We start from the raw sequence: 13065 nt of genomic DNA on the forward strand, positions 1-13065 counted from the left end.
GACTTCTTAAATGAGTTGTTATTTATGTGACGTAAAAGAAATGCCATTAAAAAGGATTAGGAAAGAAACACGTTATAAATTATGTGAGCACTGTGAGTGGTCCAACCCTAATCGTTATGTTGGTCTTGTCTTGTTCGTGGATGTATAGCAACTTACCGTGCTGAGATCCTGATGATTTCATAACAGCGAGCGGCACGGAAGGTCCCTGAAGACTTAAGCCGATAACGTTGACACCATTGACATGTCCTGAATTTATAATAGGGTACACGTATAACGGTAGTTATCTTCTTCATTGTCTGTAAAAATGAATTATATTGTTTACCTATTTTGGCACTTCCAAATGCGTCCTTAAATATGGCTGGATGGTGGTGGGACGATGCGTGCTGATGCTTGATGGCGTTCATACGGCGGTTCGGCGGTCCCACCTCACGTTTCCGGCGCGGCTGCTCAACAGGCATGACACGTCGTCTCTTCTTCGGCAGTTTCGAACGAGCCTATGAATAAAAGATAGAGCCGTTCAAGTGCAGAAATTGGAACGTCTAATGGAAATTATTTGGTCATTATTATTAATGTTTCTTGGACGATGGAATATTGTTTGATACATTTTCAAGGTGAAAATTCATTGAAGAATACTTGCTTCCACATTTTTGGTTTAGGTTAACTTGTATCATGGTTTCATTTAATTTATGATAGCCAGTGGCGAAAGTTTGGTTTGAGATAAGAATGAAATTGGGGGTTAGTAGTAAGTAATCGGAAAGAACTCCTCATGAGTCGTTATTTCAGGTTGACTGCCGTTGTTCAACGATTTAGCAATTGACCCGGAGTAACCACGTAAGAGTTCGAATTTTGTGATACTTTTGGAGTTCTATTTGCCTTCTATTCTGGCCTCAGTAGGTCAACAATGGAACCAAGGCGGTTGCGACTACTATTCTCAGTATAGCAAACAACACCCGCTTCAAAAAAATAACGGGATGCTCAATTATTATGGCCGGAGGATGTTAAAGTACGACGAGGACTCCTGAAACTGCACTTTCTTCAAATCTGAGGCATCAGGGATGTGATCCGGGATCCGGGATCTTCCCTCTCGTTCGCGATCGAAGAGATATTTTTTTTTATTTTCTATGTTCAGGTTCACGTTCGTATGTTAAAGTAATGTTGCGCGATGTTGGGCTCCCATCCCCTACATTTCCGAACCAGGTTAGTTCAGAGGGGTCAGGGCGCACGTTGAGCGGGTTCGCAGGCAACTTCGCCATTTTGTTAGGCTTTGAGTTGGCTCAGTCCATGTGGTTGATCTTGATCTATCCCTCAACCTGGGGTATTTTCCACCCACGTGAGGGAAAAAGTAAAGTGTTCAAACCGTTTCCGTTCACTGTACTTAGATTTTTGGTTTTGTAAATATGCATACTTCGGTTAATGGGTACTTATCGCCTTCCTCAGTGCTTAGGTTTGACTTGAAAGAATAAATTTTAAGTGGTAAACGAAACGGCAGCGGTTTGGATGTTTTATTTGTAATTTCAAAATTTTTCTGTTAATTACGGAATTTCCTCTTTTATCAATAACTTGAACTCATAATTTTACCGCTTAGTGTAGTTGGTCGCCCCATATTTAACCAATTCAGCTTTAATCCCATGTACTCCTGGCAATTTTTAAGCCGATGAATTGCATGGACTGTTTCTTCTATACTTAGTGGTGGGAGTATTTGTCCCTCGTCTTCAGTTGGTAGGACGATATTTTGGTTGTTGAACAGTTCATCAAAATACTCAACCCATCACTCCAATATGCCCATTCTTTCGGAAGTCAGATTTCCTTCTTTGTCTCGGCAGGAGAGCACCGAGGTGTATAATGCTTCATCCTGCTGGCTTATTGGTAGAACTTCCGCGGCTGGTGCGATTGCTCCCTGTAGTTTCCGAGTTCATAGACCTGTTTATTCTTCTGTTTTTCGTCTGTGAAGTCGCTTTTCCATTCGATGGAATTCGTGATAAGTCTCTGCGCATGCCCGCGTTCTTTGAGAATGCAATATTACTCAGTATGTAACATTCTTTCGTTCCATTACAAGATTACAATTATCGTCGAACCGACCTTTTTTGCGACTGGGCGCATGTTTGTGGTCGTGCCAATGATAATGCTCTTCAAGTGGTTGTGAAGATCATTTGTTGATGCTTCCAGGACATCTGTTAGCTGCGGTTGAACTCCCTCGACGATTACCTACCTTGATGTGGTGAGGGAGCTCAGTAAGGAAGATCCTCCAGGAAACGGGAGGTGACACCTGAAGCCAAGCGGTAATCAAAACCCCAAGCCAAGGTGTGACTACCGTGCCGAGGGCTGAATGGTCACAGGGGTTAAGATGTGGCCGTAAACGGTGAACTCTGGGTACCAGGCGACCCCCAGTTTCAACTAGCCTTGTCTCGGCAAAAAGGGGCTCTGCCGAGATCGACTTACTTTCCCCGGAAAAATTGAGGCCATGGCAGCCAATTATGAAAAAATAAAAAAACAAAAACACAAATCTACTAAGCAAACACAAATAAACTTCGGTCGTGACGATCCAACCCCGAGTGAAGGGGCAACCCTGAGCTCATCGATGGAGAACCTGAGTCTAGACTCAGATTCCCCACTTATTCAAGTGGGAACCAATTCAATTGGGACCCAGTCCTTAACGGATGAGCCGATGCAGGCCCCTTCTGTCAGTACTCCTGACCCCAGGCTCCAATCGGCGCCACCTGCTGAGGCTAAAGTCTTGCCCATGGGTAAGCACCTGTCCACGGACAGCAAACTGCCTTCGGGCAAACCGCCTTCGGGCAAACAGCCTCCGGGCAAACCGCCTTCGGGCAAACTGCCTCCGGGCAAACCGCCTTCGGGCAAACTGCCTCCGGGCAAACCGCCTTCGGGCAAACCGCCTTCGGGCAAACCGCCTCCGGGCAACGCACAACCAAAGAGCTGTGCCAAGGTTGAGGGGAAAGGAGCGTTCGGGGCACCTGCGGCTAAGGGGAAACCGAAGCGGCAGCGGTCCTCGGACGATCCTAACTCTTCGACACAAAAGGCGGCAAAGAGGGCTCGGCCGGCAACGGCTAGGCCTTCATTTGCAGCCAAGGCTATCGAAGCCGACGGATGGGTCGTGTATGACGACTCTAATCCATCCGGCTACGATACTGAGCAGTGCGAACAGCTTAGAAGGAAACTCCTCCTAGCTGTAAAGACTGCGTCCGCGCAAGGCATTAAGCTTTGCTTTGAGTCGGTAGGTGTATACCGTAAAATGTTACGGCTGAACTTTGCCGACGAAGACACGAGCGAGTGGCTCAGGCAGTACTGCTCCTCCCTTAACGATGTGTGGGAGGGTGCGCGACTAACCTTGAAAAGGGTCTCTGAGCTGCCATCGATCAAAAAGTGCTTTCTCTGGCTTCCAGAAGAAGAGCGAAATGGTGTCGGGGTTCTGGAACAACTTGGTGTACAGAACAACCTTAACACTTCCACCTGGTTGCTGCTAGGCAGCAAAACAGGAGAGAGAACCGATAGGCCGGGAACTTTTCCCACTATCGGCGTTCCCGAACCTGTTGTTAAGATAGTTCGGGAAAAATCGGGTTGCCGGCTCTACTATGGGCTGGGGACCGTCATGTTACAAGTGTCGGCTCCTAAAACCATTGAGGGGGACATGCAGCCCCCGGCATCTACATCTGAAACATAGATGAGGTGCCACATCTCCCAAGTAAATTTGCAGCATTGTAAAGCGGCGACTGCACTTATCAGTCGTCGGATCAATAGCTGCAAGACATTTATATACCTCATACAAGAACCGTGGGTTGTTGGTGGGGCAGTCAGGGGCCTAAACTTCCAACATGCTGACCTATTGTATGCCAATGGAAGCGATCGACCCCGCACCTGCATGGTAGTCTCCAAAGACTTCCAGGCTAACCTGGTTAACGATCTATGTGATGGCGACACCACATCGGCTAAGCTAACCATAAAAAGTCAACAGGGAGATAAAGAGATACTATGGTGCTCTGCATACTTCCCCTACGACGCAGAAGACGTTCCCAGTGGAACATTCATCAGAGCTATCCAATATGCCAAAAGTAGAGGCATGGGGGTAATAGCAGGATGTGATGTCAACGCTCACCACATATGCTGGGGAAGTTCGAACATCAATGCAAGAGGATCGAGACTACTGGAGTATCTAGTAGGAACCGATTTGCAGATCCTAAATGTGGGTAATGAACCCACTTTCTTCAACGTGGTCAGGCGAGAGGTCATCGACATCACGGTGGCATCTCCTGACATCGCGGCTCTGATCGGAGAGTGGAGAGTATCAAACGATGTCACACTCTCGGATCACAGACGCATTGATTTCGTTATGGGCATGGATCTACCTCCACCCACTCCATTTCGGAATCCGAGGAAGACAGATTGGGTAATGTATCAAACAGAATTGAACGCCCGAGTCACGATTCCTGGGAGGCGCATCAAATCCATTGCTGGAATTGAGAAGACAACCCAGATGATCACAACTAGCATGAGAGAAGCTTTCGAAGAAAGCTGTCCACTCAGGATGCCAAAGAAGGGTAAAACACCATGGTGGAACTCGGATTTGGCAAAACAGAGGAGAACGACAAGGATGCTCCTTAATCGTGCTCTGAAGGGCGAATCAAGCACTAGCTGGAATCGCTATAAAGAGGCACAGAAGGCTCTAAAGAAGAGCATAAGATCGGCCAAACGATCATCTTGGAGACGCTTTTGCGAAGAGACTAACTCTCTTGAGGCAACCTCAAAGCTGAAGCGGATTCTGGTCAAAGAACGTAGCCAGAAACTGGGTTACTTACGTTTACAGAATGGGAAGTACACAGAAAGCGACGAAGAAACGGCAAATCATTTGCTTGAAGTACACTTCCCAGGCAGCATCCAAAATCTAATCTCGGGGCCAACAGGTGCATACAGCCCTCAGCCGAGAGATTGGAATCTGGCATGCAAAGTAGTATCACTGGAGCGAGTGAAATGGGTATTTAACTCGTTCCACAGATATAAGTCTGCAGGTCCGGATGGCATCATTCCTGCGCTAGTAATAGAAGGAATGGATGCCCTGGGTCGACACATTCGGAATATATATCGGGCATGCCTAGCACACGCTTATATTCCAATTAGATAGCGGGATGTGAAGGTGTTGTTCATTCCCAAACCAGGAAAACCCACCTACACAGACGCAAAAAGCTTTCGACCGATCAGCCTAACGTCCTTTCTGCTAAAAGGACTAGAAAGATTAGTAGATCGGTTCATAAGGGATACACGCATTCCTAAATGGCCACTTCACCATAGGCAAAACGCCTACCAGAAAGGCAAATCCACGGAGACAGCACTCCATGAACTTACGGCAAAAATTGAAAAGGCGATGTCCGATAAAGAATACGCTTTAGGCGCATTCATGGACATCGAAGGTGCCTTCAATTATGCCTCATTTGCGGCAATTTGTGATGCGGCAAGACAGCATGGAATCGAACCGCTGCTAATCAGTTGGATCCTTCACATGCTAGAGTGGAGAAAAATCCACATATCGGTCGGCCAGAAGTCTATTGAAGCAGGATGTCTCAGGGGCTGCCCACAGGGAGGGGTTCTCTCTCCACTGTTATGGCTCTTGGTGATGGATACCCTGCTGTGGCTCCTGGAGAACAAAAAAGTCTTCGCGCAAGCATTTGCGGACGACCTAGCCGTAATAATTAACGGCAAGTTTGCGGACACAGTATGTGACCGCTTGAGTGCAACTCTGCATGTAATCCACAGCTGGTGCCTCCGCAATGGACTCACGGTGAACGCTAGAAAGACTGGACTAGTTATGTTCACTAAGAATGTCAGGTGGGGCAGCTATACGCTACCCACCTTAGCAGGGGCGGAAATCCAGCTGGCACAAACAGTCAAGTACTTAGGAGTACATTTCGACTCCAAGTTAACGTGGAAGCATCATATCCAGGAACAATACCAGAAATCCTGCAGATTGCTCTGGTGCTGTAGGAATGCGATAGGTAAGACCTGGGGACTTTCACCTAAACGGATATATTGGATGTATACATCCATAATAAAACCCATTTTGATGTATGCATGCATCGTCTGGTGGCCAAGACTGAACTTTGCTAACAGCAGGAAGCTGCTAACGCAGATTCAGAGACTTGGTTGCCTAAGTATTACTGGAGCAATGAGTACTACGCCGACTGCGGCACTTGAAGCCATCCTAAATTTACCCCCCATCCACTTGGAGGTGAAACGGAAAGCAGCAAACGACGCATATAGGCTCGATACCATTGGGACGTGGAAAGGCGGCCAATCCAATGGGCATGCGTCTATATGGAAATTCCTTGAAAAACATCCGGTAGCCCTGATGCCGACGGATCATATGGTTTCCAGATTCGTCTTTGAAAAGACATACACTGTCGTAATCACCGAAAGAGAAGAATGGTCGACAAGTGGCCATGAGTCTTTTCAGATTACAGACCTAATAATCTTCACCGACGGGTCAGTCACGGAGGATGGATCGGGTGGAGGCGTGTTCTCGGAGAATCCGATTATAGAACTGGCCCGACCCCTCGGAAAAATGACGACCATATTCCAGGCGGAGATATATGCCATTTCATTGGCAGCAGAAGAATGTCTGCGACAAAAATGGAGGGGTCGCACCATTCGAATCTGTTCCGACAGTCGGGCGGCATTATCAGCACTAGATGGCAACAACATATCAAGCCAGTTGGTGTGGAGTTATCGTCAGGTGCTGCTGAAACTTGGCCGACTGAACGAAACATTCCTAATGTGGGTGCCGGGGCACTCTAACATCGCCGGTAATGAGGGGGCTGATAGACTGGCTCGCCGAGGGTCTGGATCCACAATGGTGGGCCCAGAACCAGCTCTTGGAATCCGACCATCTACTGTCAAGTCTACTCTGAAAGGTGAAATTGCAAGGATTCACGCAACCGAGTGGAGAAATTTGGACTCTTGCCGGCAAGCGAAAATCCTTGTAAAGGAGCCTAGGGCCACTAGAGCGGCATTTTTGTTGTCCCTTAAGAAGTGGGACATGAAAACCCTAGTAGGGCTTTTGACGGGACACTGCCCCTTAAACTACCATATGGAAAAGATTGGGGTAGTGGTTTCGGCTGTGTGCAGCCAATGTGAGGAGGAGGAGGAAACTGCCCTGCACTTTTTATGCAGCTGCCCGGCATCCTCAGATCTCAGACGAAGACACCTTGGCAAAGTTTTCTTCAATGAAGAATCTGCACACTCTCTGCCTCTTGAGAATGTTCTCAGATTCGCTAAAGCCTGCGAACACCGTAGGCAGGAAGCCATTGAATAGGCAACTTACGGGGATAGTACAATGGGCCTAATAATGGCCTGAGTGCTCGGAGCTGCGGCTCCCCCCATTTAACTAAACTAACTAACTAGCTGCGGTTATTGCAGCATCCATTTTTCCTTACAGATGTTACTGAGCGCTGCGTTTTGGATTAATGGTGCTCACTCTCATCTGATTATCAGAGGAGGTTCTAGGCGGTGTTGTTATTCCAGCCTGAAGCACGAGAGTGCTAGTTATCCGACTTTATATTGGCCCTCCTATATGCTCTAACATCCTGGCTGAAAAGCGGCGGCGTACAATCACTGCGTGGTTGAAAATGGTAACGTCTGGAGAGGCTCACGTATATTTGTGTTGGCTTGTGGACAGCATTCGGTCTGTACAGGAAGCGCACGTTGCATGAGAAAATGTGGAAATCGTTATTCCGTTTTCGTTGCTGGGTTCGTCATTGTAAAATTCATCTAATCCGAGGCTCCTTTTCCGGCTTTGTAACAAGTTGTTTTTCGTGTAGAGTTATCAGCCCCCGAACCTGGAGAACCGCCTTCATCCTTCTCCGTCTGCCGCTTTTCATTAAGAAAGAACTCCCAGAAATCATCACGTGGGTTCGGCAGTAGAGCTGTTGGTGTTATCTGAGTGTAATTACGCAGTTGACATAGTGCTCCGAGTTCAAATTACGACACCACCTAAAATCCCCTCTGACAATCAAGTGAGAGTGAATACCGAAGCCATTCAACACAGCCCTCCGTAACACCGAAATGGATGCCGCAATAACCGCAGTCAACAGAGATTCTGGAGATGAAGCATCAACAAATGATTTTCGCACCTGAAGAACGTTATCATGGATACGGCCACAAACATACTTGGCCCCAGGCGCAAAAGGAGTCGGAACGGCTGGTTTGACGATAAATGTAAGCTAGCAACGGAACGGAAAAATGCTAATGGCCGAGTAATGTTGCATTCTCAAAGAACGCGGGCACGCGCAGAGACTTATCACGAACTCCGTCGAGCAGAGAAGCGACTTCACAAACAAAAAAAGGAAGCCCGGGAGAACCAACAAATCTGTGAATGAGAAAAGTACAGGAAGGAACCGCTCCAGATACGGAAGTTTTACCAACAAGTTCGCAGGATAAAGCCCTATACACCTTGATGCTCATCCTGCCGAGACAAAGAGGGAAATTTGATTTCTGACAGAATGGGCATATTGACACGATGGGTTGAGTTGTAGGTCCCGCCAACTGAAGGCGACGGAAAAATGCTGCCACCACCAAGCATAGAAGAAACAGTCCATCCAATTCATCGGCTTAAAAACCATAAGTCGCCAAGAGCCGATGGAATTACAACGAATTGGTTAAATATGGAGGCGACCAATTACCCCAAGTGAAGAATAAGGGCATCAGAAAAGATGGTGCTTTTCATTGACTTTAAAGCCATCTATGACAGCATAGCCAGGGTAAAACTGTACACGGCCGTGAGAGAATTCGGTATCCCGACGAAATTGATAAGACTGACTAGGCTGACCCTGACCAATGTGCGAGGCCAGATAAAAGCAGCACGATCACTCGCGAGACCATTCAACATCAACAGCGGTATAAGACAAGGGGATCCCCTATCATTCGACCTCGTCAACCTGGCCCTGGAGAAAGTGAGTCACGATGCCGATGTAAATGCGGCACCATCCTCTTCAAGTCCACCCAACTACTCGCCTATGTTGGCGATATCGACATCATGGGAAGAACAACCCGAGATATACAGTCAACCATCATCTAGATCGAGCAGGCGGCGAGAGATCTTAAGCTGCACATTAACGAAAGCAAGACGAAGTACACATCGAATCGCACTGGTCAAGCGAAAACAATGAAGATAGGAGACTACAACTTTGATGCCGTTGAATATTTCTCCTATCTAGGGTCGAAAATCACAACCGATAACAGATATGACGATGAAATTCGCACATGGTTCTTGGCAGCCAACACAGTCTATTTCAGCTTACCAAAAATTGTTTCGCTTGAAACGTCTCACCATAGGGTCAAAGCTCCTATTGTACAAGACTATGATCTTGCCAGTCCTTATGTATTCCTCGGAGACTTGGGTTCTTAGCAAAAAAAAAATGTGAACTCTTGGCTGCCTTCGAGAACAATTCTCCATAGAATTTTTGGCTCCCTACATGAGGATGGACGATTTCGTAGCTTACGTAACGACGAAATCTATGGCCAACTGATGTGGATAAAATCCGGCACACCAGGTTGCGGTGGGCGGTTCACTTAATCCGTATGGATGAGAATATTCCAATCCGGAAAGTCTACAAGACGAGGCAGACCCTGCATGAGATGGAGCGATGGCGTAGGTCAGGGCGCCAGAAAGCTTTTAGCTTTAGCCTTGAAGGTACTATTCGATTATTCCAGGATATTGAGCCAAGGTGTAACATACAAAGAAATTGAGCTGCAATTCTTGACTCTTGAGTCGCTGATAATATTGTTGCTAGCTTTGAAGTAATGGCCAAAAATTTGCTTTTGCCGCCTACTACGTTTTATCGTGGCCAGTATTTGCAGGCAAAGCTTGATCGCCCATATAACCGCTCGTGTGAATTTCATTTTAGTCGGACGTGGGAGAAAAAAACAATAAGAATAAAGAGATTGTAAGGATGCATTATACTCCATAAAAGAGTAAACAGGAGACACATATAATTATGAGTTACCCTCTCGAGAATACTACCTACTCTGACAGAAGCAAACTGGTCATTAGGTAATGGTTCACCCACGGGCTTAGTAGCTTTCGGGTTCAATACAAGTGTTTACCATTTAGACTTTTCTCTGCTTTTTCTTACGCAAGCTATTAACACATGTAAGAGCAGAATTGGGTTTTATTATACTTTAGCTGCCGTCCCTTTGGGTATTTGATTTACTATTGGACGGGAGCTATGTTAATTACTGGCGCTACAACTTCCGCAACTGCTTTTATCGTTGACCGACACAACATTGAAAGCGCGTGAGGATCAAATGGAGTGTAAGTTTTTTACGTAAGAATGTTTTGATACGTAATAGCTCTGTTTGTACATAGCTCGTAGCCTATATGCATTGAGTTTATAATGTGCGTCAGCCACTCACAGAACAAATCCCTCTGTCACAAGTGATATATGAAGATTAACCTTCTGCTACGATAGTCTAGCAACCAAGCCACTAAGCCACTTGGGTACTTGATACTAGGCCTATAATAACTTTATTAAGAATATTAGAATTTCCATTAAATTTATCAATACATCAGTGTTATTTCAAAGTCATATACTTCTAAGACTAACAGCTAGCTGACCCGGGTAGGCAATGGATTTACCAAATATAGTTATACACAATTAGCATTTAGTTCCTAATAATAGAATATTTCCACATTTTAAAAATTTCCCCGGCAACCCCCTTTATGTCCATTGTAATAGTACGAAGACTACTGTGGGTGTAAAGGATAACATGGGGCACAATTTGGCCAAGTTTGAATCCAACGTTATAGGGGATGAAACTTAGCCATGATCATCCCATATCAATTTGTCAATACTACAACGATGTAAGTTCATATGAATGGGGTTGGAAAGAATTATTTAGTTTTAGGTTTTTAGTCATTTGTATATGAATATCAATTACTCCAAACAGAAATGTGTGTGTAGGTATATAGTATATGCGTGCTATTGAAGTATGCGGGTAGTGTCTAATTCAGATAGATATATTGTACATTAAATTAGCCGTACGTATATTAAATACGTACTATAGATGTACATATGTATGCTTTTGTGCACGAAGTAAATCGGAAATATGGGTGCGATCATTTTATAATATATACGTGCTAGATGCACGTATATAAGTACAGTTTTCGGTAATAGACAGTTTGTTTATTTAGGGTGAGGATGATATCTATCTAGCTATCGTACAGAAGGTCACGGTTCAAATCTCACTGGTGGCAGTGGGATTTGTATCGTGATTTGACGTCGGATACCAGTCGACTCAGCTGTGAATGAGTACCTGAGTCAAAATCAGGGTAATAATCTCGGGCGAGCGCAATGCTGACCACATTGCCTCCTAGTGTACCGTAACGGTCTTGAATGAAGTGCTCTAACACACTTCAAGGCCCTGATCCAATATGGATTGTTGCGCCAACGATTATTATTATATATAATATCTATGGCTGGAATATGTACGTATGGCTTGTAGTTTGGAAAAATATGAAGGAATATGTTGAATTTGTAGCGATATACGAATAGAAAAATGTGGGTTGAAGTTTCTTACATAAGATGAACACAAAACCTTTATACCCGAAGCGTGAGTTTCCGGTATTACGACTTGTTTATTCTTCATCAGTCTTTGCCTTTTATAATATATGCAGATAATTTAAAATTAGTTTCAGCTATGGTTTAGAGCAGTCTTTATGTAAACATTGGCACATCTTGGTGTGGCGTTCGAAACAAGTTGTAAGGAAATGCTGCTAATTATGTTATTCACTAAAAACCTCTTGATGTATCGTTTGCATCAAATATTAATTTAACCTTAAATTGGTGTGTGACTGGGGTAAAATTAGCAGAATGGCTAGATTTGTCCTTCATTCCTCCTATCGATTCATGGATGTTGATTCTTCTGCCATCATTTAGAATTTCTTTGGCCATAATATCCTGGAAGATTGTTCCATTGAGTTGTCACAATGAATCGGTTCGCATAAGGTTTATCGCAGCCAAAAGCTATAAACATCTCCTACTCCAATTACCCTGACCGCCAAACTTTCCTTAATCCTCTATCTTTACAATACAAATATCCTTGGTTAATACATGCTTCGTTTTCAAGATCGTAACGGCATGATCAGCACTTATATATTTTCTGCCCTGTTTCCCGCCTTTATCCTGTGCCTTTCTCAAAAAAAGAGTAAATTATTGTATTATATATGTACAGTACCGAAAAAAAAACGTGTTCAAAGTTTGAGAGAGATGTTTTTCGTTGAAGAACGAATGCATTTTGACTCTTCATATTATATCTTTCTATATAATTTGGTAGCATATTTTACAATGAATAAGAGCTGTAATTTCTTTTTTTGAAAGAAGTTGTCATTTACGTTAATTTTTTGTGTAATTTTTCCAATTTCTGGTTGATTTATTCGAAAAAACGCACCCAAACGAATTTCCTTTGTTTATTGTGTATTTATTGTATTGCTAGAAAACAATTAGAAAAGAAGCGGAAGATCTTTATTGATAAAATGGTGCAAAAGGCCTTTGCCGGAGCGGGGCTACTAAGGAATGTAGGGTCTCGCCGTATGATTCTGTAAAATCAACACGGTTGCAACTGAATATTAGCAAACGTCCGAGGAAATCAAGTGAGACTTAAGACCGTTTATCCGTCCGTGTTGTGTGAAAAGATCCGCTTAAAATGGGCTTTTCACGTTGTAGATTATGCCGATAATTAATGGAAGCTGGGAGTCACGACAGGTGAAATATTTTTCGGTGGGCTATGAATTTTGTTTCTTATGTCTTATTTATGCTTCATCATGTTGTTAGATGTCTAGGCATGCAAAACCGATTGCTTTCCGACCTACTCGAAAACCATTAACATAGGAAAAATATATTACGCAAGATTATGATTAGTGAAGGAGTAAGTTGAATGGAGTGTCAAAGGCTGTAGCACCGTATCTTCTAGTTCCGCTAATCAAAGTTTGTACTCTTTCCAACAGAAGGAACTCGTCATGTTCGACCACTTTTTGGAAAACGTTACGACGTCCAATACCAACCG

The 13065-nt window shown here is 44.6% G+C and overlaps 1 protein-coding gene across 4 annotated transcripts in view; it reads right to left on the reverse strand.

Moving 5' to 3' along the window:
* Nucleotides 1-13065, reverse strand: part of LOC119646613 (potassium voltage-gated channel protein Shaw-like) — a 637421-nt gene that overhangs the window by 46793 nt on the left and 577563 nt on the right. For all 4 annotated transcript variants that reach the window (XM_038047116.1, XM_038047117.1, XM_038047118.1 and 1 more), the window contains 2 exons: nt 323-494; nt 157-246 (listed from right to left, as the gene is read on the reverse strand). In XM_038047116.1, the coding sequence (XP_037903044.1) occupies nt 157-246; nt 323-494 (262 nt within the window). The remainder of the gene's footprint in view (nt 1-156; nt 247-322; nt 495-13065) is intronic.

Source organism: Hermetia illucens, chromosome 1, assembly GCF_905115235.1.
Source record: "Hermetia illucens chromosome 1, iHerIll2.2.curated.20191125, whole genome shotgun sequence".
NCBI lineage: Eukaryota > Metazoa > Arthropoda > Insecta > Diptera > Stratiomyidae > Hermetia > Hermetia illucens.